Genomic DNA, 26,903 nt, shown 5'->3' with positions numbered 1-26,903 from the left:
GAGTGCACATGGACTGTGTGCAAAATTCAAGATAAAGTGCATGTTGGATTTATGTAGTGACTTCAGAAAGTTTTTTGTGTTTTCTTTAATAATTCCCAACATTCTGTTAGCTCAAAGTTTAGTAGCAATCAAAAAAGCAAGTTGTTTTCAGAAACTGTTTATTATAATCCCAAGTTCTTCCCTTTATTGGGAATTATTTGCTCTTTCTGTTTTATGTGGAAAGTAGGGTTTTCCCCGCCCAGCCCCATGTATCACTGTCTAGATATTTTTTTTATCTTCTGTCATATTGCCCAAGCAGTTTGTCTCATAAATCCCTCTGTAGTTCCTGTCAGTCAGCCCTTCTCTTTGCTCTGTAATTAACAATTGCCTCAATCAGTTAATATCAGCAGATTTTTGTTCCATTGTTCACTCCCATTTTCAGGTCACTTATGAATATGTTGAACAGCATGAGTCCCAGCACAAATTCCTGTGAATAATAGTCAGCCCTGCTTATGTAAAATACTTCTTATTAAATAAATTTGACAGCCATTCCTAATGGCCATACTTAAAATGTGTTGAAAAAATGGTATGAGTTATAGAAACTTCTTTGAAAATATTTTCAGGTTTGAAGGAATGTTTAGCTTATCAAAAGATTATATTAAAAGGGGACTTGTTTCAGTGAGTAATTATCTTCTGGAGGGACACAATATTAGGTATGGAAGAGCTTCTTTAATGTGCTTAAATGAACAAGTGGACTGATCTAGATTAGGAGTAAATAGTGGACTTAAAACACTGAATGAGAGTGATGAAGTCTCTGAAGATTAGCAGAGTTCGTGGGGCACCCATTTCATGCTGTAGAGCCTCTTGTCTCTCACTGCAAGACAGTTACATTGGTTCTTATTTCATCTGGGGCAGTTGGAGATGAGATGGTCAAGAGAACATGCTGGGGAGTGAAACAACTGCTAAAATTATCCAAATATTCTGGTTTATAGAACTGGCTCACAGCCTTGTGTAAGAAGTGCTTTGGTGCTATCTAGTTATTGGAACATCACTCCAAGCCAGTTTTAATTAAACTTAAAATACTTCTGAAATGGACAAAAGTGTTACAAACCTACTTAAAGACGCAGATAATGAAAATGAAAGGAAAAAATCCATGTTACTGGGTTACAGGGTTGAATCTGAAATTCCTGCTAGTATCTGGCCAACCTCCTTTAGGCTTCCTGTCCTGCATGTGTTGTACCTTGGGTTTCCTACATCACAGTGAGCCAGTCCCTCGTGATGGCAAAGACTGAGCAGTGTTGCAGCTCTTTTAAAGTGAGGTTTTCCCTGTGTCCCAAGAGGTGCAGTTGAACCTTTGTGTAACCAGATGAACACAGCTGTATGTTTACAACCTCAAGCTACAATATGAGAGATTAATATATTCCTTACTATGTTAAAACATTTAACAGTTGTTGTCTTTTCAGACAGCTCTTCGATTTTTTTTTTTTTTTTTTTTTTTTTAAAATAGAGAGAGAGAAAAAACCCCACAACATGAGATTGGCAAGGCTGTTGGTCTGGACTGCTGGGAGCATTTAGCCCCAGTGTGATGTAAGAACAAATAGCAATCACATTGTTTTGAAAATTTGTGGGTGCAGTGGCTCGCTACAGCTTTTTCCTGTCTTCATTGTAGGTGATCTTTCAGGTTGTGTCTGTATGTTATAGAAGGGATGAAGATGGGTATGTTCTGTTACAGTCTGCAGGTTTCACTGAGTTGTGGTGTTTTGTTGGTTTTTTTTTCTTGGAATATAACAGTGGGGATAATGGTGGGATAATGGTGAAAACTTCGAATGATAATTTAACGGTTTCAGGAAATAAGTTTTAGGAAATACGTGTGTAAGAGAATCATGAGTTGTCTCCTGAAGTATCTTGTGATACTTCATAACATAACAACATAAGTTGTCTTCTTAAATCTTGTGAGACAGCCTTTTGTCTAAATGCTATGGGTGGAGCCACACTTAGTTAGCATTTCCTTTACTGTTCTGAAAAAGGTAGAGATAATTCAGAAAGTCAGGAGAGCAGCCTAAGTTTTTAGGAGGTCTGCAGCTGCAGGACTAGCTGTACAGTACTTCTTGAAATGAAGATGAAGTACAGGAGAATTGGAGCTGTTACAACTGTTCTCCATTGTGCTGCAGTTCTCCTGTATAAACTCACCTGATGGGCTTTTGGTAATGGTAGGAAAATCATTTTAATGTGATTTTTTTTAGACAGCGTAGTGTTGTCAGAGATGTACTACTTTGGGGAGCAATGAAACAAGAATGTAATTGAAAGAATTGGAAACAATTACAGAAATGGGAAAAGCTAAGACCTTTCACAATTCTCTGCATTCTGTCACCAAGCTGACCATGAAGTCTTGAATTTGCTGTCGTCTTTCACGCAGCATGTGAGTATAGGGAAGTAATGTTCATAGTGACCTGTTTTAAAAGTGAGCAAACACTCCATAGTAGTTAGCTCTATGCCAGCAGCATGAAGTTCTTCTAAACTAGTTACACATATGGCTAATGCATTGTTCAGTGTTTGGCCCCTGTATCTTAGTCCTGGGGTTATGTGTTGTGTTCTACCTGGATATGCTGTGATAGCATGATACCAAAGGAGCGCAAGAAGAGAGTGGAGTGTGAACTTGACGTAAGGATATTGCCATGCTAAGTATTTTCAGGATGTTTTGATGATTTAGTTGCAGACATATAAGTTGAATGTACATATACACATCATGCACATTGAAGAAGCTCATAAGCAAATCTCCTAATGTAGGCATCAGTCTACTGCGTATGTTTTCTTCTGAAAAAAACAGTGGTTAGTTGTAGATGTCAGCAGGAGTTTTACTGCCTTAATACTACAGTCCTAATTGTTAGAGCACTGTGGCCAGGATCTAGAGCTGGTAGATGCATTTAATATTTCTTACCTAAAACTTAACTGTTTTCCATAGTCCAGTAGATAAACCAGAGGAAGATAAAGTTTGAATGCTGTTTGAAAATTTTGGGGTTTTCGTATGACCTACAGAAAGTTCTTCCTCCTTGAGATATGTGGAAATTCAGCTGAAAATTGCTTTGGTTTTGATGTTGTAATATTTATACACTTCACACATGTTAATAGTAGTTACGTGTCTGAGTCATGAGGCAGAGTGGTGTGAAAGTAAGTAATTATCTGTACTTTGCTATGAGTTATCTGAACTAAAAGAGGATGAAATCTGAACATGTCAAAATAACATTTGTTGCTTTATTAACAGATTACAATATTACAGGGGTAATCTAATATTTTAAAAACCCTGCTTTCAGTTATATACAACACATGCTACATCACTTGTCAGTTTAATGCACATCATACTGTTGTAAAGAAGTGATGAGGTAATAAGGGAAAAAGTGTGCAAGCACACGCACACAAACACACAGTAATTATTCTACAGGCTTACTGAAGGTTATAGTTAACTTGTAGAGGCTTTTGCTCTCCCTCTTATACGCATTCTATAACTTACGTTTTTCTTAGTAGTTGTTGTTTTGAAATGGGTCTTATAACAATCTGTTCTAGAAACCTACCTCAGAATAATATTAGAATTATCCCAGTCTGTATTTCGTAGTTGTGACTGACCTCTAAATATAGATGAGTAAATCTATTTAATAATTTGACAGTAATATGTTATAATTGTGAAATATGGTAAATATAACTTCTCTTGGCTACAGGTTATTTCTTTATATAATTTTCGTCTACTGGCTAAGGATATTAAATAGCTTATATATTGGTATCCATCATTTGCCTGCAAAGTTGGATAGTCCCTTTAATTTATATACAGCCATTTCTGATTACAGAGGCTACGCAGCAGGTAATGACTGAAGTCAGGTACAAAATACTGTGACAGTTATTGTGTAGTATAACATTGTTGGCTATACGGCATGTTTTATATGTTTTAAATCTGGATGAATTTCCATATGCAGGTAGCTACGTCATTTTGGTAAGAAAAATCATTAGTGTTTTTAATCTAAAATACTTGAATCAAATGTGAATTCTGATTTAAAGGAGCAGATTATTAAAATGCTCAAAGTGAAGGAGAAGGACTGGATTTATCATGACAGTAGTGGTTTGGGTATCTGCTCTCGAAATCAAATCATGTAGTACTAACTTCATTCACGCAGTTAACAAAGATTAAATCAGAATAATCACACTAATGTACATATACCAGCTACACAGTTCAAAGGATATAATTTCCTGTGTCAAATGATTGCTAATAATAATAAAAAACTCTTGCTGTACAGTTTGTAATATTTCCTGTATTTTGAGAATATTTATACATAACATACAAAAATATTTAAATGTTATGGCAGTATTTTTACCATCCAGACTTAATTTACAGGGAATAAAAACCAGAAAGTTTATCAACAGTCCGTCTAAACTGCCAGTTCTAAAAGGCTTAATGGAACTACTTTTAGTACCAAGAGACGTTCTGAACGTTATGTCATTTCAGTTCCTTTTTTTTCTTCAGCTTTTTTTTTTTCTGGAAAGATTATTGAAAATACAATATACAATCCTTCACATCTTAGCAATAAATGTACAATATCTTACATTCCTCATTTCTGAAAAGATAATTCCAGGTAATAACATCATAGCTTTACATGATTTTTAGAACAAGAGAGCAAACCAACACAAGAATTATTTCAGTGGAATGTGTTTGGGTTAGGTCTTATCATCATAACAACTTTCTTCAGTGAATATGATCCTCCCCGGAATTCAGCCCAGTAAACACCATCCTGATACCGACTGCGGTAGTGTCCTCCACGATACCAGACCCCATTGAGGTTTGAATGAGCACATGCATTGTACCACCATCCTCCCTTCTGGTAATGAGCACAGTTACCTGCAAAAGACAGCTCTGATTCAGTCTTAGGAGTAAATGAACAATCTTACAGCAAGCAAGCAAAGCACAAAACCAAGTTTGGTTTTGGTTGTTGGTTTTTTGTTGTTTGCTTGTTTGACTGCGTGTTTAACTTGTAGATACTATGTAGTATGAGGTGAATTTAGGCTTCTTCAGGAGCCAGCTCTGTAGCTAGGTTCTACAGATAGACTCATTAGTGTTGCGTTCCCTTGCCGGAAAATTTATTTGCATTACTGTTTCAAATAACCTCCCATAGTGTAGTTTACACACCTTTGTTTAGTGTAAATGATAAATATTTCAATGGGAATTTCTGTTTCGGTGTTAGTACCTATAAGGGTCGACACAGCAGTCTGTGCTTCAGAAGTTACTAATTGACAAATCTCTAAAAATGTAGTTTCTTTTTTTGCGTGTCTGTGTATGTCTAAGTATTTTTCCTTTTTAAAAAAGGAGAAGAAAAATATAAAAGGGGTGTGAGCAAGGCAAAAAAAGCAATGCAGCTGAAAGGGGCCTCGTACCTGTGTATACATCGTGGTCCCGATCCAGCGTGGTGAACTGTTTGCCGTTGTGCCAAGTGAAGGAGTCTCCCGCATTGCCATTGTAGCGTCCCAGTCTCAGCTTGTAGTACTCACTTTCTGGCTCCAGCCTGAAGCTAGCATACTCAGCAAATACTTTTCGACCTGACCAGTCTTCCATTGTTATGAGCAGTTTGTAGTTGCCTTGATTTGTTAACCAATAAATATTTTCTAATCCGAGCCAGTATTCTCCATCTATATTACCAAATCCTTGCTGTAAAGGAAGCAAGAGAAGCATGTTAATGTTGCGTATCTGTTTTAGTGGTAAATCTTAGTGTATTCTTAAGTAGAAAACCACAGTAACTTATTTTATAGAGACTTTCCCTTCTGGAAGGGTAAACACAAGCTCCTTTTCAAGTAAGCTGTTGGCCGGATTCTAAAATCACCTTTCTTATTGACCCTACTGATGATTTTAGAGGGTAGAAAACATTAAACTGCTCACTTGTCCTAACCTTGTATGTCTCCCAGTTCCTGAAAAAGTTGACAGAGCCGTCCAGCCGCCTCTGAATGACTGTCCAGCCGCCAGGGTCGTGCCGTTGGTCACACCAGACCTGCATAAGCTGGTTTGTGTTTTCTGGTTTTACAAGATAGATGGAGCTTGTATCGTGGCCGTCTTCTAATGCTTGTAGACAGTCTCTCCAGGGCCCTGTGTCAAAACAGAAGGACTCTGCATCACAATGCAGCTGAGCATACCTTTACTGCAGAGCCAGTTTTCAGTTGGTAGATTTTTACAGTAGATTTGCTCCTGCTGAATAGTACATTTGTTTTTCCTCTTATTGAAGGTACAGTATCTGCTAAGTGTTTGCAGGCAGGTTCGTTTTTTGTAACTTCATTTCTGGAACATTTCACAATGAATTACTGATAAAAGGTAGATATTTTTTAAAAAATGTATTGTAAGGCAGCCACACTTACAACATTGATTATATCGTCAAAGAAACAAAATATGAATGACTCCATAGATAAGTATTAATAATTTCCTTTAGAAAACAAATGTGGTTTGACTCTTTCTATTTTTGAGAAATTCAGCTTTTTAGATCCCCAAAAATGTCACTGACACAGATATTAACAATGGAACTGGCAGCGCAAATTAATAATGTAGGTGTTACTGTTGCAGGTATTACCTTAATAAATGCTAACACAAGATACAAATGAAGATTTGTAACATGGAATGGCCATTTATATTGTGAGAGAGATTTTAGATAAATGAGAAGACTTTTAAAATACTTGGCATTCACAGAGATTACAGATATTGCTCTCCTATTTTCAGAAGGAGAGTGCACTTTTTTCCTTGAGTTTATAGAGTCCATAAAGAGCTTACTTTCAAAAAGAGTATCTTACATTCATGACTTTTATAGACACTTTCTCCAGTGGAAAGATAGATAGATTCATTAAGAATTTGAGGAATTTAGATACAAACGATTTACCAGTCTGTGGTGATACCTGCAGGTAGACTTCCCCAGCTACTTTGCTGCCTGAGTTCAAGGGTGAAGTCAACAAGAATCCTTAGGATTAGAGACCTAATTAATTCCCCCTGCCGCCCGAATGAGGAGTCATATGTTGCTCTCAAGAGTAATTTATCTTCTAAATTATTTCAGTTCATCTACCCTTTTTTGTAATTCACTCTCCAACACCGGTAATGATAGAGCTAGCCTCGTACTCCGTAATTGAGTTAGTACTAAGTAAATTTTACAGAAACAACCTCAGTGGTTTGAAGGGTTGGGCTGGGGGTTTTTTGGTCTTTTTGACTAATTCATCAACAAGTCGGTGTACCAAGAGGCGCAGTCCAAGTTTTTGATCTGTACCCATGTGCTGCTCTTCTTTCCTTAGTCATGTTCACAGGCTGTTCCTAGAGTGCTGCTTCTAAGCCCCTTCTCCGTTTCTGTTGTGACTAACTGTTTGGATTTCTGGCAGTGTAGCTGTAGATGCAGTATTGTCTGACACAGTTGCATGGCTACTTCTGTGGCGTGGAAGAAGACAAATGTAATGAGTGCTGGTATTTCACATTGCTCTTGTTTATTTTATCACAATGTGTGTGGAGTGGCACTTACCAAAACCAAAAAAGAGCATGTCAGTTCAAAGTCATTATTGAAGAAACTCCTAAAACAGTAAACCACAGTTCTTTCATCTTGTCTTCATAAATACATAGCAGCGTATGATGTATTTACAGCTTTCTAATCTTGCAAGTTTTTTAGGCCACATGGCAACAGTGCTCTACTGCACGATTCTTTTCTCTGAAAGTGCTTTAAGATGAAGATAAACTGTTATAAATACTTCAAAGCAGAGTGTGCTACTACATTTCCATGACAGGTGGTTAGACTTCCAAAATTTTTTACTGAGCTGTATAGTCTGAGATTTGTCATCTGGCACCAGAAATTAAAGGGAACATACTGAAGATGACTGGCCCCAGCACAGATCTCTATAAGAGACCGTGACTAATTCTGCCTCATGAAAAAATAATTAAGGGATATTTATGGTTTATTTATATGTGGCTCGCTCTTTGTACTTTGCAGCTTAATTTCAACACCTTTAGGAAGAAACCTGTTCAGTGCTTTGTGGAAATATGTATGTACAGTTATCAACAAGAACTGTGTCTGCATAGGCACTGAGCCCTTCAAATACCTCTAAAAGTGATACAGAATTGGTATTACAAAACCCAAGCTGATTCTTATTCAAGGTGATTGGATGATGATATGTGATTCAGACTGGTTTACTGCTTGTTCTACTGTTCTTAGCATATTTTCTATCAATTAGTGGAAATATTTTTTTTTCAATATCACATTGGCCACCTTTCATTCCTCACATACCAAGGCAATTCTGTGAGATTACACATTAGTTAATTGTTTCATATTCAGTTCCCTTTAGAACTCTTGGCAGATGTGCTTTACTCTTTGCAGTTTGTTAGTATTCACTATCCATTGGCTTTATATCCTCTTCTACCAACATTTCGGTTTGAGATAAATCCTGCAGGGTTCCCTCTTCGCCACTAACCTAGTCAACACGGGAACCTCAAAGTGTCCTCTCAGTGAATACTCATACCAGAATTAATTTAGATTTTCTACTGTTGCCTTCATTTTTGAGAGTATATCTTATATTTCCCTATAAACTTTTAGTCATGCTTCCTGTTCCTGATGTGTTAGAAATCAGATTTATTATGCCCTTTTTTCCTTTTGCAAGTAATTCTTAAGATAATCATGTGTCTTTATATTTAACCTGACAGAATAGGTTGTTCTCTTATTTCCTGATTTGGACATGACTTCAGTGCTCTGAGTGATGTCATCTTTCTTGTAATACTGCTCTTTTACCAAGCTGCTTAACCATGACAAGATTGCCTGGTCTTCTCAAAGTCCTTTTTTTGGGATGAAAGGATAGTTCTGGATTTCTGGTAGGGTGTCTTTAAACAGTCTCTATGGTACTTAAAAACTTTTTACCTTTTCAGTTAGCACTTCTAGTTTATGCATTTTTGTTTGTTAGAATATTCTGCTATTTTGTGTCGTTTGTGACTCCATGTTTCGGATAGGCTATTATATCAAATTTTGCTAAAACCCCGATTTTCTAGTTCTTGGATCTGTTTTCTTTCTTTCCTTTTTTTTTTATGTGTGTGTTTTGTTTAAGTGGTAGTATTTGGAAGCACATACATGATTGGCTTGCCCTTGCATTTATATATTGGCATAATACTTCTTTACCCTGTTTAAATAATCTTCAGATCACATTTCAGTATTTCTTACTTGAATTGCTCCTATCCAGAGTTTTTACAGAATCTGCATTGCTTCAGCTAAAAAATGTATCAGTTCAAACCACCGGCTTCATTAAGCCGTAATTAGCAGTATGAATATATAGTCTGTCTTGTTACTATGTATGTTTAATTTTCTATGCTACTAATGCCTTTTTTGAAAAAGTGTGTGACCATATAAGATTAGCATACACTGTATATTAATATTACGTTAACCTTAGCAGCATTGCTTGCTGCTCATTATTTAACTATTTCACTGTATTTTTTATAATGCAGCATGGGGTTAAAATGTTTACCTGCAAGTTTTATCTGGTAGAGTATAATGAACTGGTTTGTGTGCATGTTTGTCTAGGAATAATGTCTTCCACAGCAGTTGCACAAGAAAACATACATTTCATATCATTCATACAATTGGTGTAACTGGCTAGGAAATGTTTTGTTCTCAGAAAAAATTGGTTGATTTGTTGGGTAAAGATGATGAATCATATTCATTCAGTTTTCAAGTTCATCTTTCATTTGTCTTGTGTCTAGTCATCTTCCAGCGTTGCACTAGCAAATTCATACAAAGCAGAATATTTTTATAAACTATTTATGTAACTCTAGTTTATGCAGAATATGTAGCAGTGCTTCACATAACAGTGCTTGTCCTGTTGCGTGTAGAATTCTACATTCTAAGAAATTATTGTATCAGATCTGCTTGAGTTACTGACCTTGTGAGATAAACTTTTTGATGTTGTAAACTAAAACCTGTTGTAGATAAACCACATCTAATTTTTGCATTGGTATATTAAAACTTGCAGTTACTAAGCATTAATGAATGCAAAGTTGCTGGGGTTTGGTATGTTATAGCCCTCCTTCCCACCCCAAACCTCTGGGTTGTAACTCTAAGGGGTTGTTGTTAGTGTCACAGCTAAACCATTTAATCCTTAAGTCTTTCATTAGACTTCTAGCTCTTTCAAACAAGTCTAAAGGAGCAATGTTCCTAAATAGGACTATAGAAATTTTACTTGGAGTTAATATTTGCTTAGTAGAATGGATACAATATAATTGCAGTCATTTTGAACAATCGTGGTGTTGACATCAGGTGACTTACTGGCTATTTACTGATATTTTTAAATTTTTTCTTATTTTTCTGTAGAATTTCAGTGATGTGTACATGTTCAGTATTTCGCAGAGAGGATTAAACTTACCTAACTTATTCTTTTGGGCATAAGTGGGAAACAAGAATGCACAAATAAGAATTTGAAGTAAACCATTTATGGATAAAATTGCAAATTCTTCTACTCTGAATCAAAACCAAGTATTTTTTACATTTTCTTTTATTTTTGCAAAGAATGCACAACAGGAGCATTGGGGCATCTTTTTTACACTTCATAAAATAAGACTTTATGGGAAATGCGTGGATCAAAGTATGATGGTAGATCTTGCAGAGAAATTAACTTGTCTATTATAATGTGTGTATCTCTAAAATTATTTTATATCCAATGATGTCCACATTTTACAATACATTCTTTGAGCTTCTTTTCTCTAGAACATTTTACTGTGAGGCTGGGGTTCTTTAATTTATCTACATCATGTTTTTCTGCTTTGCTGCTGATGTTGTTATGTAGTCATCAGCTTTTATCATCTGAAGAGGCAATAGACCATGACATCTCTGAAATTCCCAGTGCTTCAAATGTTACTAGTAAATTTCTAGCAAGATGCTATTCATCTATGTCTTGTCTCTCAAGTCTGCCACTTCAGATATGCCAGAGAAATACTTCAGAATTACTGTCTTGTTTTAGATCATAGCCATAATAATGTTTTCTTCTGAAATGCCTTCCTCTGAGTGTAAGCACAAGAGTCTAGTATCCTAGTACTGCATAAAGTTGTTAAAGAAAGGGCCACTGCTCTTAAGATTTTGAATTATAAGTAACTTACAGAGTAGGCTGTTTCAAAAATACTCATGTAGAAATAAGATGAGCACTTTAAAGAGAGTTCTATACACATGACTTATAATTTGGTTAAAATTCATTTCTGTGGCAGTTACTATGCTCTCCAGTTCAGATTCCTGTGTTTTGACTAAGGTAAATGCAATTGGGCCACTCATATTACTGGTTGGCCAGCAGTAGCAGATACTGCCTCTTTTTTTGCAAAAAAAATTGGGCAGCAACTGTGTAAACTTCCTTTATAGCTTATGTGCCACTGTTAGGAGAAAAGGATGGGTTTTTTTACTAGGACTGTTATTTTTATAATAACAAAATGTTAAGTCTTCCTTCTGATTTCATCTTGTTCTCCCTTGAAAAAAGGAGAGCATCCTGACTTTCAGACAGATGATTTTGATAAAATCACTTCTAGGGAGTGAGGCAGACCTTTGAGGAATAGTACCTTTGTCATCTAAACAGTACATGTTTACTGGCACAAACACATTTAACTACAAAAGTTTGGTCGTATTAGACGTCTAGGGTGGAGATACAGCTGTGTAATGAAGAGACCACACATTTATGTTACATAAAGACCAGAACAGGTTTTGATAACTGACTGTGTGAGATGTACTGTATTGCTTTGGATGTGCACCCATTTATGCCAAGTTGAAGAAGGTGAAATAAGTCTTAAAATTGCATCTGCAATTCTGCTAACCCAAACCACGTGATTTTTTTTTTTCCCCAACTGTTTTTGTCTTGCATCTCCTTTATTTCTGTTTTCTGCAGCCATTAATGGTGTTTGGATTAATAAAAAATTTCTCTAATCATATTTTATTTTTTGACCTTAACTTGAATAATTAAACTGTACTAAACATGTTCTCAAATATTTTCTCAAATATTTTTTTAATGTGCAATTAAAAAATAAAAAGGAGAGGGTGCTAGGATTATCATAGAATGGTTTGGGTTGGAAGGGACCTTTAAAGGCCACCTAGTCCAAGCCCCCTGCAGTGAGCAGGGACATCTCCAACTAGATCAGGTTGCTCAGAGCCCTGTCCAGCCTGGCCTTCAATGTTTCCAGGGATGGGGCATCTGCCACCTCTCTGGGCACCCTGTGCCAGTGTTTTACCACCCTCATTGTAAAGAATTTCTTCCTTGTGCCTACTCTGAATCTACCTTCTTTTAGTTTAAAGCCATTGCCCCTTGTCCTGTCACTACAGGCCCTGCTAAAATGTCCCTCTCCTGCTTTCTTGCCAGCCCCTTTAGGTACTGTCAGGCTGCTCAAAGGTCTCCGGGGAGCCTTCCCTTCTCCAGGCTGAACGGCCCTAACTCTCTCTGCCCTTCCTCACAGGAGAGGTGCTCCAGCCCTCTGAGATCTTTATGGCCCTCCTCTGGACCTGCTCCAACAGGTCCATGTAAATTGCTTTTATGAATTAAAGATTCACTTAATTGTGCTCTGCACTAATACTTTCACACTGCATTATTTTTTACAAAAATTAGATTTCATATTTCAGGCTCTTGTATATGACTTTTATGGATTTGGTGAGAGTCTGTAATCGTATATTGTGCTTCATGGGGAACTGGAAGCTTGGGTCCACGTAGCTTTTAATTAATTTTGAATCATTAACACAAATGTAAAGGAAATACAAGATGTGTTTTAAAACAGTGAAATAACTGAAGTCACATTCTACACAGTTTATGTGCATAATTAACTTAAATGTGTGGGTTTTGACACTTGTTGCCTACCTCTTCCAACTGTCTCTTGGTTGGGAAAAGAATACAGCAAATAAAAAAAATACATAGCAAGTTTTTGGAATTTGTTAGGGATGAGGTTGTCATAGATACCTAAAATAGAGAAAGCAAAAAACCACAGGATATATTATATTTTAACCTAGTTAGTAGAGAAGAATTGACTGAAAGTGTGAAATGGAAAGCAGTGTAGGTGATCGTGGTTGGGAAATAATAGAGGCCACAATTCTTAAGAAAGGAAAGTGAAAAGCAAAACTAAGAAAATGAACTTAAATGTAACAGACACCAGCAAATTCAGAGTGTGTACAGAGAAAATGCTTTAGACAGTCAGTACAAGTGAAGAGTTTGAGTTTGTTGAAGAGTCTCCGAGGACGTTGCAATAGACTTTGCTATTGTAGAAGGTGGCTATGGAAAAGGATAAGAAACTGAGCTGGCTAAATCATGACCTTTCCAGTAGCTTTGGAGATATGAAGAAGGCTCAGACAAAGCAGATGCTAGCTTCAGGTATTAGGCATGGCTGTTGTCTGCGGGGTTGGTTTCCTTCTTTGTTTTTAACAAAACAACCACCAACAGCCCCCCACCCCAAAAAAAAAAAAAACCCAACAGTGCAGACAAAACGTATAAAATGAAATAAAGCTACTGAGAGTAGTAAGACACTAGTAAGTCTATGATCAAGGGAAAATAGTGGTCTGATCCTTTGTGAGGAAGGAGAGCTGTCAACAGATTAAACTTGAGAAGGCATTTAACATTTTTCTTCCGTTTTGCCTCAGTTTCATTGCCTAGGTTGGGTCATCAGTGGTTAGTAGAGCCAGGAGCTTTGGCAAAGGTTGAGAACTCAAGACATAGTATAGAAAGGACTGGACAAATGGATTTTTTCCCAGTGGCTGGGGAGTTGTGTGGTGGGTTTTGTTTGTTTTGGGGGGTGGTAGGGGTGGTTTTGTGGGTTTCTCCTAGTGCATTCTAAACACCTGGCTGAAGCATCATTTACACCATTAATTGTGGGATAGGATTTTGTTTGAGATGTGCTTTTTGAGGGGAGAATATTCTGGAGGATGAGGAAAAGGTATTTACGTGTTCCTTGCCCAAAAAGGAAGGTGAGGAGAGGGGATGAGGATACCCTGGATGTGAACAGTTGAATAGCTTAACTTGAGTTGTCAGAAATTTGCTTGAACAAACCAAACTGCTGCAAACAAGAAAATAGAGAGAAATGAGCATTGTAATGGATTTGTGCAGAAGAAATGTGAGACTTCTTTTTCTGATAAGTTATATAGATAAGGGAGAAGTAGTAGGTGTCAAATCTTATTTTAGAATCGTGGACTTAGGAAGGGACTTCTGGAGATGAGCATGAAAAATAGCTGGATAAGCAAAGCAGCACTTCCTCAGGTGAAGATCTAGAGAGGTTCTAGAGGGCTGTAAGTTGCTGACAAGTCTGTGTTTTACTTTGCAAAAAAGGAAGGTGCTGTATGAGGATAGATCAACAAAAGTACTCTGCACATGAAGTAACTTTTCTATTCTGCTCTGTGATGGTGAAGCCTCAGCTCCAGTTTGGGTACTTAAAAGCACAAGAGTGTACAGGAAGGGGAAAGGTCTTAACACTTGAAAGATACTTCACTTACAGAAAGATAGGAAATAAAGCTTGAACCTACTCTGAGATCGAAGTCAAGATGTAATTATTAAAGAGGCTATCCTGTAGTGTATTGCTCCAAAGAAATTGTAATAGACCTGAATTTTTTCTGTTTTGTTTTTGTGTTTGTTTGGGGTTTTGTTGTTGGTTTTTGTTTGTTTTTTTTTTTACATAGAACATTAGAATCATGATATTTTTGGCTGAGGTTCTGCATGCCAAAATGCAAGCTTTGGTGAGTTAATCTCTGGCAATATTGTGAAAAACTGCTTTGTAGCAAAGTGCTTTAGAGACTGCTTTAGACTGAAAGACCTGCTCAAGTTTATTTCATTGTGGATATTCCCATGGAGAAATAAGGTTTTTGTTTTGGGTTGGTTTGTGTTGTTTTTTTAACGTGACAGTGGTATTATTTGATAACTTTAAAGAGTTCGATGATGTCTTTTGGAATATGTTGCAGATAGCCTTGAAATACATTCTGAGTGCAGTTTGTGTGCCTGTCTTAGTTTCAGGTATCTTTTGGTCCCCCATCTTTTTTCTGAAGCAAGTACATGTTGCCCAGACACTGAAGAACAGACTTCTCTTGTATGGGACACATATTACTTGAACTACATTTTTTAAATATGTGGCACCATATATGAAACTGGGTTCTTTACCTGTTACTTCTTTATCATGTAGATCAATTGATCTCTAATGTGATTTCAGATGCCTCTAATCTTGCTTACAGCAGAACTCTTAAGACTCTTAGAGAGCTGTGTATTATCCCTTACTGTTCCACCACTTGCTTCCCTTTGCTCCTGCCTTAGAACACTAGTGCCCTGTAGGAGGTACAGAGCAGATACATAATCCTTTTTGAGTTACATGAGCACAAAAAGTATCACATGCTAGATCAGCTAATCTGTAATAACTTCATAAATGTTTACACAAAGAGTGTCAAACCCCTTCAGATGTCATGAATTGTAACAGTTCTGTCTTGGGCACAGGTAAATAAAATTTAGATGATTGACTGTTGATTAGTAAGATTTTTCTGCAGCTCCTTTATCCCAAACATGTAATATAAATGGTGGGTTTGTCCTGGCAAACTAACATGAGAAAAATCTGTGGGGCTAGTGTATCTGAATCTGTTACATTCAGAATTCTTTTTTTTTTTTGCTTCCTTTCTGTGCTTGTACAACACATATATGAAAAATACACAAGACATATACAGACAGCCTCAGATCTAAGAAATCTCACTTAGTTAAAAATAATTAATTTGCATTTATTTTGCTAAATAAATTCTGTCTCCATTTTTTTATATTACAGTTAAAATGTTCCCCACTGCATAGTAGCAGAAACTAATGCAGATATATCAATAACAATAATATTACTTACCAGATGGTTTATCAGTTGAGGTTGGAATACTAGTAACTGCCGGCATAGTTGGTAAGGTAGGTGGCAGAACCTTTAAGTTCTGATCACTCTGAATCTCATTAGTAGATATCTGGTTAATAATGCGATTGTAAGTAGGAGGCTGGTATACTTTATTTGGTGGCTGTGGAGTTTGTGGCAGTGGCTTTATGGGTGGCATTCTTTGACAGTGTTCTTCCAGTTGGGCAATTATTATTGACTGATTATTGGCAATTGACATCAGATGTTGGTACTTGTGCTCCAGGTCTTTGTACTTGTTTGCAAGCTGTAACATATCTGCAGTTTGGTTCAAAATCTTATTTTCAAGTTGAGAAAGTTCTAAGGCATTGTCACGTTTTCGGATAATTTCATGTAGTAACTGCATATAGAGTTGTGTGACACGAGAATTCATATTTCTGCTCTCTTTTCTTAAGAGTTTAACCTCATTAACAATCCCGCCATCCACCTCTACCAGTTGCTGGAGAGTTTCTATTTGTCTCTTTTGTTTAAGAAGTTCATTGTTAAGTAACTGTAATTCTTGTTTATTTACCCTGTTTTCAAGTAGAACTTCAGGCTCCTTAGAATTAACACAAATGGCACCTGTCACTCTCTGCTGAGGTACAATAAAGGTATAAGTGCATTTGTCCTGTGTGTCACTGGAACGCTTATGTCTGTTCATATAAATGAATTCTTGTTCTGTTTCCTCATCATTGCCTTCAAATTCCTGTGTTTTGCTAGCAGTAGCTCCCACAACAGCGATTAGCATTAAACAGATGAATCTTGTTGTCATCATGATCCTCTAGTTCTGGTCAAATATTCTTCTGCAAAGAAGCTTTTAAAATCTGTTTTAAAATAAATTCAACAGTAAGTAACAAATAGGAAATCAATGCAAACTTAAAATTGATAATCTGTTCTACAACTTACAAAATACTACACAGTAACTAGTATGTCTGCATACAAATGAGGTATTTTTCTTATCCAGCATGATCTTCTGTTGGCTAAGGACGTCGTGGGCAATAGTTGTGTCATTCTGTGGTTACTAGTTGCTAGTGTATCTAAACCCTGCCAAGAACCACAAGAAACTAAGTAATAAATGCCAGAATTTGAAGAGTTCTTTCTTCTAGGCAAGTACCACAAAAGTTTCCAGGATTGGTGTTTTCATTTTAATAGGAATTATATTTTCATTTCTTACAGTTACAAATATAACTTTTAAATGTAAATGGAATGTAAGTTAATATGTGCTGTTAAAAGTTCTAAAAATATCAAATACCTCATTTGCAGTATTTTACAACTGCAGGTATGTTGCAGGAAATGTAGCTTAGGTGAAATGTAACAATTTTACTTTAGTCAGCAGTATTGAACCTCATAGTTAAAAAAAAAAAAAGGAAAAACTTACTCCATATTAGTCCTTATAATTATAAAATAAAAACTCTACTTCCCAGATATCATAGGCAGAAAAATTTGTTGGTTTTCCAGACTAGTAGAATTTACAACTAAAATATTTATTGTGACTCTTACTATAGACACTGTCTTTACACTCAACCTGATCATTTAGCTTCTTAGTCCTTTCTTGGAAGGGTAAAAACACATATGTGCATGATGGGCAAAGATGACCCCCAGCTATTAAAATTAGCTAGTACTGTTTATTGATGTAGTGCAACAGTACCCTTTTGGTGGAATTAAAGTAACTTAGCTCTCAGAGGAGACTCATAGCCAAGGTGGAAATTTGAGGCATCGCAGTCTCTTAAGAAGTAAGTCAATACCAGAACATTGTAGGCAACAGTTGTCTTGGAAACATGAGCTTAGCATTGTCACTATTGCCAGGAATGCCCTTGTCACAGACCAGTCTTATCAGCTGCTTGAACAGCACTCTGCTAGCATGTATTTCTACCAGCTTTTTGTTGGTGCTGCCATCATATTTTTCTTTGCTTGTAAAACTGCACATGAAATAAGAATTAACAAGAAATAAGCTTAAATAACTGTCACCTTTCTACTTGGTCATCTTCAGTACAATGATTTTTTTTTTTAATGACTTGAAATGATAATTGTAACAGCTGTGAGAAGCTGGCACAAGTCCAGCTGAGCACTGCCCACATGGATAGCTGGAGGCTGGCAGACATGACATATGAGGAGCAGCAGAAAGAGCTAGGTTTGTTTAGCCTCCAGACGAGAAGGTGAAGGAGACATCTTGCTGCTGTCCTCAGCTACTTAACGGGTGTTTGTAAAAATGGATTCTTTTTGGAAGTGCACAGTGAAAGTATAATGGTCAATGGATACAGATTGCTGCAGGAAAAATGCATTTTGTGTTTTAGAAAAAAAGGATTTCACAGTGAGTGTGACAAAGGACCAAAGCGGTGGTAGAATCTCCATTCCTGGAAATATATAGTTTCGATTTAGGCAAGGCTCTGAGCAGCATTGCCTAATGTTGAAATTAGCTTTGCTTCGCAAGATCAAGGTGAGGTCCCATCCAGTCTGAATTGTCCTGTGATTCTAGGCAGCTGCTGAGTTTTAAGAAATTTTTTTGAGTTTCAAGATACTGATGGATATGCATGCTAAAATACTTATTCATAGGGTTGTTAGTCACTCAGATTTTTTTCTGTTGTTTTGCAGTAAACCATAGAACTTACTGTAAATGTTTCAAACAAAAGCGCCAGGGCCTGATCCTTCTTAAAGTTTTTGGATATACCTTTTTGCCTCAGTTTCTTATTTGGAATAAACTCACTTTCGGTTTTGCAAATGGAAAGGAATTGTGCTTTTCAGAACTTGTCAAAAATCTTGAAAACTTATGAGATAAGAGTTTGTAGTTTGACATGGTTTCTGTAAGTAAAGGAATGGTATTTGGAGCCCTGGAAAACAGGGAACATAAATTCACCCCAGACAGCTTTAACTTGCATAATAAGCATTTGCACAGCAGGTCACACTTGGAAACCCTGGCAGTTTTCCAAGGCTCATATTCCTGCACAGATGGACTGTTTTTGCAAATGTGTCTCACATATAGGTGTAAAATGGATTTTATTTCACTGTTTGAATTTAAATTCTCCCCCCCCCCCAACTGTAATTACTGTGACCATTGAAAAGAAACTAATTTTTTCCTCAGTTCACTTGTCTTTGTTAGAGCATCTCATGTCTTCAGTTGAGCATTTGGGGTGCACATTCTTTTCCAGGCTGAGGAAATACAGAGCAACATATAACAGTTTGATTTTCCCCCAGTTTTGTTTAAGAACTGTTTAGGAAAAAAATGGAACAGAGTTCATCAGACTCGTCTTAACGTATCAGTTCAAACATCTTTCAAAATAGAACAGAACAGGCTATTTCAGCTGGAAGGGACCTACAATGATCATCTAGTCCCACTGCCTGGCCACTGCAGGGCTGACCAAAAGTTACAGCACAGTATTAAGGGCATTGTCCAAATGCCTCTTAAACACTAACAGGCACAGGGCATCAGCCACCTCTCTGGGATGCCTCTTCTGGGGCTTGACCACTGTTTGCAGAAGGTAAGCCATCAGTGAATGACACCAGCATGATTAGGCCATGCTGAAATGCTTCTCTCTCATGGCCTTGTCTGCATGTCACTTTTTCTAAGGTGTTCTTCCTGTAAGAAAAAAGACCGGAAGGAAAAGTACATTGGTAAGAGAATGCTCCTGTACCAAGAGAAGCAAGCACCATACTGTCTTCAGATGTCCTTCTTCCTGCAGTCTGTTTATGAAGTGATCTCTTAAGTCTTTTTTTGTCTGTACTTGTTCAATTAAAAAAAGAAGTGTTCTGAATGAGCCCTATTTTTTCCATATTGTGATGGACTACATAACATAAATGGCATTCTTTCTTTTCTGCAGTTGGATTTAAATGACATTCATAAATCATGCTTATTTGAGCAACTCTCAATGATTAATCTTTCAGGGAGGAAAAAAGCTTACTGGAGGAAGTGGGGAGGGAAGCCAGAGGAACAATTTCAGGGAAGAATTTAATGCTTTTTAGTGTCTTCCCCTTTGAGTAGGAGGACATCAGAATTTCTTCCCATGGGAGAGGAAGATATTATTTATTTGATGTCTAACACACTAGCTTTCAGTTTTCTTCTATTGCGCTCATGCCAAGTAATAGCTAGTGTTCTTTTTACGTAACTAGTGCTGTTGCTTGCTGATTGCTGTTCTTCCTGTTTCTCTGGCTCAGCCCTGCTCTTCCTCTCTCCCTCTCCCAGTAACTCTTCTGCCATGGACTGGGAGGGAACTGTATCACTTGGACCATATTTGTCCCCAGCGCAGAACTGCACTTAGGCAGCTGTACACTTTTCAAGCTCACCATTGCACAAAGCTACACTATACAAAAGCATGCTTGCAGGTTTGGTGCAGATTTTCTTAATTACTGGAAATGGAGCACGTCTGTCTTTTATCCTCCTGCACACTGACAAACTTGAACAAGCAAGCATACAAACAAAAAACAGGAGAAGTGAAAGAAGCACACTTAGAAAGATAGATATGTGTCATTTTAATCAAAAATCAAATAGAACTTCTAATTAGGAAAAGTATGGAAGTTTGTAATAATTCCATTTCCAGATTCTGGCTGTTCAAGACTTTTGTACACGTAAAAGCACTTTTCATGGGAGTTCAGTTGGAACAAACTTGCCCTAGTGCAGATACACTTCAAACTGTGTTTGGTTACCCTACTGGGCAGTATAGATTGCTTTATTCAGGCAAAATGGCTGGGTTTGGTGTTGGGTTTTTTTTCTTATTTGTCTTTTGCTAGTATAACTGCATCTGTATGAAAACTTGTGGCAGCGTTGTTGTGTGGATTATAATCATAGTATTTTTCATACTCCTAGCCAGCATAAGTGCTTTGGTTGAAATGTCAGTTTGTAGACCAAATGTTGGCCCCTATCTGTGTATATAACTGAAAGTAGGTAATAATAGGTTGGTTTGTTTGTTTGTTCATTGTTTGCCCAACTGAGGATGTTCCCATGATCTGCTGAAAAAAGAGGAAATAAACTTTCTGAAAGGGTATCAGATGTTTCAGGATTTGATTGTTTTTTCCTGTCCTTTAAAGGGAAAATGTAAAGAAAATCTTTCTTTGGCTGTGCTTTGAAATATTTTTCTGTCCTGTACTCTCTCATGCTTATATGGGACTTCTGGTTAGTCAAAATATATTGCCTTTTGATTGTTACGGATATATGATTTGAGTATTTCACCATCTAAAATTATGCAGGTGTTTCACATCGTGTAGTTTAATCACTGTCATGATCCTGAAATAATACAAGGCAAAAATACTTCTACGTGCGAAGTATCACTGTTTGGCAAATGCTCACTTTTTAATCAGCTTGCCATAAGAGGAAGCATTAATTTATTTTTTTTAAGCTACCTGAACACATTTCATTGTGGATATTTCAACACGTATACCTTTTTCATTATTTATAAGTTCTGATGCCATGCTTCAGAGGATCTCATTTTTACAAAATAGACGGGTTGACTATCTCTTTCAGGTTTTATGAAATATTTTACTCATTCTTGGGCTTTTCTTTCTACAGAAGAGAACAAAGGTATGTTTCCATCAGATGAAAAATATATTTGTAATAACAAAATAAAGCATCGTTAAGCTTATTTGAAAATACTGCCAATAGTCTTTCAGTGCTATGGCTGTTCTTTGTTGCGTGAAATTTGTTCATAAAATAGATGTTTGCAGTGTTGCTTTGGAAAGAAAGGTGTTCGTGAAAGCCTGAGTGTATGTTGTGGGCCGTGTTGCATCTAGACCTCAAGTAGTTTTGCAGTGTGGAGTCTTTCAGCCATTGAGAGATTGGCAACTTGCCTCTGGGAGTTCATACAATATTCTTTTTACAGCTATGCTTTTCAGTGTTTTGCAAAAAAAGAGCTGAGATTATAGGAAGAACACTGCGTGGTGGCTGAACACTGAACTTTATTATGCTTTGCTTTGGATTACAAGTCTGTTCAAGGAGGAAATGTTTTGACATTGAAGGAAGACACCACCTGTAGTATAGCCTTTTGGAGAAATACAAAAGCAAAATAATGATCTGTGTAAGTCCTGTGTGGAAAACCTCTTAACTAAGACAAACATGGAAAACAACTGCCTAGATTTCAAACCGGAATATAAATTTTTTGTCTTAAATTGCATTGGTATGCATGGGTTACTCCTACAGGAAAGGAACATAAAGGAACCCAGTAGGTAAAAGTAGTAAACTGGTTTTTGCTGCTGCTCTTGTTTTTCTATATATAGTAAACTGTTATTAAGCCAGAGGACTGTAGGTATGAAAGTGTGATGCGCTGAGCTACATAAATGCAGCTTTTGTACGAGCGATATGTGACACTGTCTATCCTTGGGGACTGCTTTACAGAGAAGGCAATTTTCTGTGCTAAAACTAGGATATTAGAGAAGGGGATTTCTGGGGACTTCATTAACTATTTGAATGGCAGTATAGTTGAATTTATTACGATGGTAAAATTGATAGGTTTTTTTCTTAATTAGATTGTTTGAGGATCTAATACATCAGAACCTGGCAATATAATGAAGATAGAAGGAATTCTGCAAAAAGTGAGACTAGATTTTTAATGGCTTGTATGTCACAGCTCAGGAACTAAGGAGGCATTTTTAGTTTACAGGGCTTCAGTTATAATAATTATGGTAAACAAGGTGAAGGAGTAGATTTTCCTATGTGACTTTTTACACTTAGGCTGGAGTGCTCAGTAAACTGTCAAAATAAAATAGGATTCTCCATTTAAGTAATTTTACCTTTGGGATAACAACTATTGTTTTTACAACAAACCACTACCATTTTCTATCGCTGTCACTCGGCCTCCCTAAAAAGGCTCCCAGAGTATTACATCCCTTAGAGACTTAATTCCAGAAGTGGGGTGTGTGTGTGTTATTATTTCACTCTCTATTTTCTATACATGGTTTTATTTGTGTCATACATTCTTTGTTGTTGTTGTTAATAGGTGAGTTTAATTTCTTTAAAGAGTGGATAGGCAAGGTCCAACACTGACAGCTTGCTCCCATCCTTGTAACTTGCTCTGACTCAAGGGCTTGTAGTCTAGAGGCTGGATTGGTGAGAGTGTGTGCAGGTCTGACATGCCAGAATCTAATGCACCGTAACAAAACTGATACTTCAGAGCCTTTCAGAAATACCCAGATGATGAAAAAAACACATATATAAGAAGGATGAGGTACACACTCTTGGCACAACACAGTTTTCTGACCTTTCCCTGTACAGTTGTTTTGATTTAGAAGAAACCGGTAGCAGTGATATCCTACATACAGTTGAGTTCATTTTGCTACGCTAAATTGCTGTTACAAAATTCAGTTCTGTGGGTTAATCAGTTCTTGTGTGCTGGCCATAATTAATATAACGAGGCTAGCAGTCATTCAGTGAGCTGGCTTTTCCTACATATCTTACATGCTGCGGTACCTTTTGTGCAAACTGCTCAAGCATTTAGACATATAAATGAAGGCACATTCGCAAAAGGCATGGTGTCAGCTGTTACCACATTGATTCTTGAAAAGATAAACTGTTTTATTTGATTGTGTGAATTCACATTTCTATCATGAAGAAACATTAAAAACAGCAACAGATCTTCACTGTTTCTTTAATACTTTTGTCTCTGATGCTAAAAGGGATTTTTAGATTAGTGCAGTTTTACATTTTAATTGGATTGTAAAAACAATGGAGCAAGGGTGTCGAAAATGAAGATCAGAGGGCTTGCTTTGGTTTTTTCTTAACAAACATTAGTTCTTGCTTCTGCAGTATCCTTTGATAGTCAGTGTTTGTGGACTTGCAGTTAGCTGGCATGTTCCAGGCACCAGGCCAGTAATATGATCTGGATTTCACAACATCATTGTGATAAGATAGATAAGCATGAATTTTCTGAAGCTACTTTCTTTCTTACTCCCTGCCCCTTTTCTCAGAGCTCTGTTCTTACTCCTTCTCCAAAACATTCTCTTGCATGGAATTACATTAATCTATCCTCCCAATTTTTCAGGTAGTCTTTATATTTAATGTGACTTAATTTTTGCTCCTTTTCTAAGGAGAGAGACTTCCACTGGTATGGGTTTTCTTTCAGAATTAACTAGTGTGGTTTGATTTTTAGATGAAGAGTACTGCTGTTAAAAACCTGATCACAGATAGGATTTTTTTTTCCAGTTTCATAAAAGGAAATGGCAATTCACAGTGAAAATACAGCACAGTACCGTGCATGCCACATGTATTAGGGAAAGCTTTAAAGTTTCATTTGAAGTTTCAAAGTAAATATATATCATAGAGGATAAGGAAGGGCTGACACCTAACAGCATGCAGCTTCAATTATGAAAACATGATGTAAAACTAAATTGAACAATTTAACCCCAAACTCACAGGGGGAATGATTTTTGGGGGTTTGCCACTAGTTACAAATTACATTGTAAGCAGTGTCACACTATCAGAAACCAATTAATTGCTTTAGATACTTTTACTACAATGTATTCTATACTCAGCTTTTCTGTCTACTTAAAATTGTGGTGAAATTTCAGTTCAAACACTAGTTCATTCTTAAAAGGAAAACTTTTTTCATTGAGGGGAATGGATGACTAAATCAGCGCTTCAGAATGAGAGTAACTTAATTAGCTCTTGGAGAGCTTTTGTTTTTAAGTACTATTAAGTGCTGCAAGAAACTATGTATCTTTTGCTGCCATGTAACTTTTTTTTTAAGTTTTGGCAAAAGGTAGCTTTTTTAGTTATAAGAAGTACAAATTTTCTGTCTGGATTACCAAGAATTTTAGTCATGCTGTTTGTGGATTGTTTTTTGTGCTTTACTAAAGTTCTGTCATAGATGTGGAATGTAATTATTGAGAGGGCACTGCTTTTGTTGTTGCTTCCCTTAACAGTGGCCTCACCTTATTTTCACTTAATCCAATCACCACTAAAAGGTGCTCATACTGTGTGTGCTCATATGTGCGCATGCAGATTGTCCATAATAGTCCTTAAACAGATTCATGTCTTAATAAATGTGACTCATTTTGCCCATGAAAAATAGCAGTTAGATCATACAGTAAATATGTAACACTTACACAGAGGTACTCGTAAATGCTGGGTTCTTTTTTAAATGAAATTTTTGCAAAATCTTTCAAATACTTATTGTATAGACTGAAGTTCCAGGAACTTTTACATCCCCTTGATGAGACACGAGGGTAAGACTGAGTTAAGAGACACAGGTGGTCCTTTAGGAAAGCGATCACAGAAATTAGTATGTCCTAGAAAGTTTGTTGAAAGGCAAGTATACATTTTCGGTGCATTAGAGGAAGCATGAAGCCCAGAGTTACATACAGAATTAGATGAGACTGAAAAGATTTCATATTCCTGAAAATCATGGCAAGAAGGCTCTTTGCTGCCTGGCATCTGTGTCTCAACGTGAGACACTACGTCTAATGTCTCAACTATCTTTACAGCTGTATTTTACTATGTTCGTGGGTTTGTTTTTTTTTTTTTTGAAAGGAACGAGCAGGCTCTAGCTGGGTGTCGCGGGGCGCAGCACTGTTCCCCCCGCCCCCCACCCGCCCCGGGCCGCCCGCCCGTGGGGGGCCCCGGCGCCGGCCGCGCTCTGCCTTACCCGGGCCGGCTGGGGCCGCGCTCCGCGCTGCTGCGCCCTCAGCGCGCCTCCATCAGCGGGCGGCGGGGCCGCTCGGCCGCGGCAGCCTCGGGAGCGCTGCGCGGCGGCGGCGGGCTGCCAGAGGCTTCTCCGTTTTTCTTCTTCCAGGCGCCCCGCAGCCGGGCTCCCCGGGCGCAGCCCCGCTGCCGTGGGGGCGCGGCGGGACCTTCTCCTGGCGAGAGGGGCGAGCCCAGCGCTGGGATTCACAGCCTGGCGCCCATCGCCCCGCGCCAGGCGCCAGCAGCCTGGCTCGGACCTCGGCTCCTTTGTGGCAGGCTCACATCCTGGCGGGGGGAAAAGGCAGGGAAAAAAAAAGAAAGTCAGGGCCGCACGGAGCTGGTTGGACAAACGCGCTTCCTCCTCCCACCGGCGCCGGGACCCGCCAGCGACAGACCTCCTGGCCCCGCCGCGGGCCCGCCCGCTCGCCCGGGGCTGCCTCTGGCCACGCCGCCGGCAGCCGCGGGCTCGGCAGGGCACGGCGGGCGGGCCGGCAGCCCCGGGGGCCACCGGCTCAGGGCTGGCCGCCGACCAGCGTGAGAAGCGCCGCACCCCCTGCGTGTGAAAGCGATGACCTTCGGCCTCGGGCGGAGGTCGCGGGGCAGTGTCCGAGCGGGCGGGCCTGCCGGGCAGCCGCTGTCCGCGCCTCGGCTGCCCCTCGGGCCGGGCGGCAGCGGCAAGCGCGGCCGCGTTACTCGGGGCAGCGCCGCTGCACTGCTTCCCGGGACATGCCTGTCGGGAAACGGCCAGCTCCCAGAAACGGAGGAAAATGAAATTGTCCAAATTCAAGCAAACTCTTAAAATGATCGAACGCAGGTTGAGAATCGGTAACGCGGCGGAACGCCGGCGCGTGTGTTCAGTCGTTGTTCGCCGTGCCCGGCGTGCGGCGGCTGGGGCCGCTGCCCGGCCTCGCTGTGCGGCTGCGGCGGGCCCACCCGCCTGCCAAGGTGTTTGAATTAACGTCGAATGTGTCTTTAAAGATGCATTTATAACTTGTTGGGAATCTTGCAAAGAAATTTTAAAAATTAAAAGTGAAACTTCATAGTATTCAAATGTATAAAAATGTAAAACAGTTTAGCTACTTTTTGTCAGCACTTTAGCAAACCGAACTTATTTCAGTCATTGTATCTCACAGTCATCTTTAGAAAGCAGTACCACATGGACATGATATATTTGTTCATGGTTTTTCAGGCAGTTTTAAAGAACCTGGGTTTTGAAGAAATGGAGCAAACCAATACAAGGCCACTTAGATTAATCAAAGGGCAAATAAAGAGGTTTAAAGGTACTGGATTAAAATAAACTGTCCATGTTAAAATGTGGACAAGGAGCAGATATTTCCATTGTAAGAATGAATGTCTACTGTGTCAGGAAAAAACCACATGGAAATGTATTACGTGAGTAATTCGGTATGCCTTAGGCTTTTTAAGTTTCTTGCACCTCCGCTGTATGGC

The 26,903-nt window shown here is 38.3% G+C and overlaps 2 protein-coding genes across 13 annotated transcripts in view; one reads left to right on the top strand and one right to left on the bottom strand.

The window, feature by feature from the left end:
• The window catches only part of RALGPS1 (Ral GEF with PH domain and SH3 binding motif 1), a 120,028-nt gene that overhangs the window by 38,085 nt on the left and 55,040 nt on the right, over positions 1-26,903 (top strand). The window lies entirely within an intron of this gene.
• ANGPTL2 (angiopoietin like 2) lies at positions 3,212-25,555 on the bottom strand. Its single transcript, XM_080401479.1, has 5 exons — positions 25,417-25,555; positions 15,821-16,677; positions 5,904-6,097; positions 5,395-5,665; positions 3,212-4,861 (listed from the first exon to the last, which is right to left on the bottom strand). Exons 2-5 carry the CDS (start codon positions 16,626-16,628, stop codon positions 4,662-4,664), a joined length of 1,473 nt encoding a protein of 490 aa, XP_080257605.1. The 5' UTR covers positions 16,629-16,677; positions 25,417-25,555; the 3' UTR covers positions 3,212-4,661.

The sequence above is a fragment of the Falco punctatus genome (genome assembly GCF_963210335.1).
Source record: "Falco punctatus genome assembly, chromosome: 9".
Taxonomy (NCBI): domain Eukaryota; kingdom Metazoa; phylum Chordata; class Aves; order Falconiformes; family Falconidae; genus Falco; species Falco punctatus.
The sequence above is the reverse complement of the archived record's forward strand: the minus strand, read 5'-3'. Positions and strand labels throughout refer to the sequence as shown.

Excerpts from the sequence above, each read along its gene's own strand:
- ANGPTL2 (XM_080401479.1), bottom strand. The coding sequence starts at position 16,628 with ATGATGACAACAAGATTCATCTGTTTAATGCTAATCGCTGTTGTGGGA. Across the intron at positions 6,098-15,820 it reads CTCAACTGATAAACCATCTG|GGCCCTGGAGAGACTGTCTA; the intron begins GTAAGTAATATT and ends GTTTTGACACAG. Across the intron at positions 5,666-5,903 it reads GGAACTGGGAGACATACAAG|CAAGGATTTGGTAATATAGA; the intron begins GTTAGGACAAGT and ends CTTCCTTTACAG.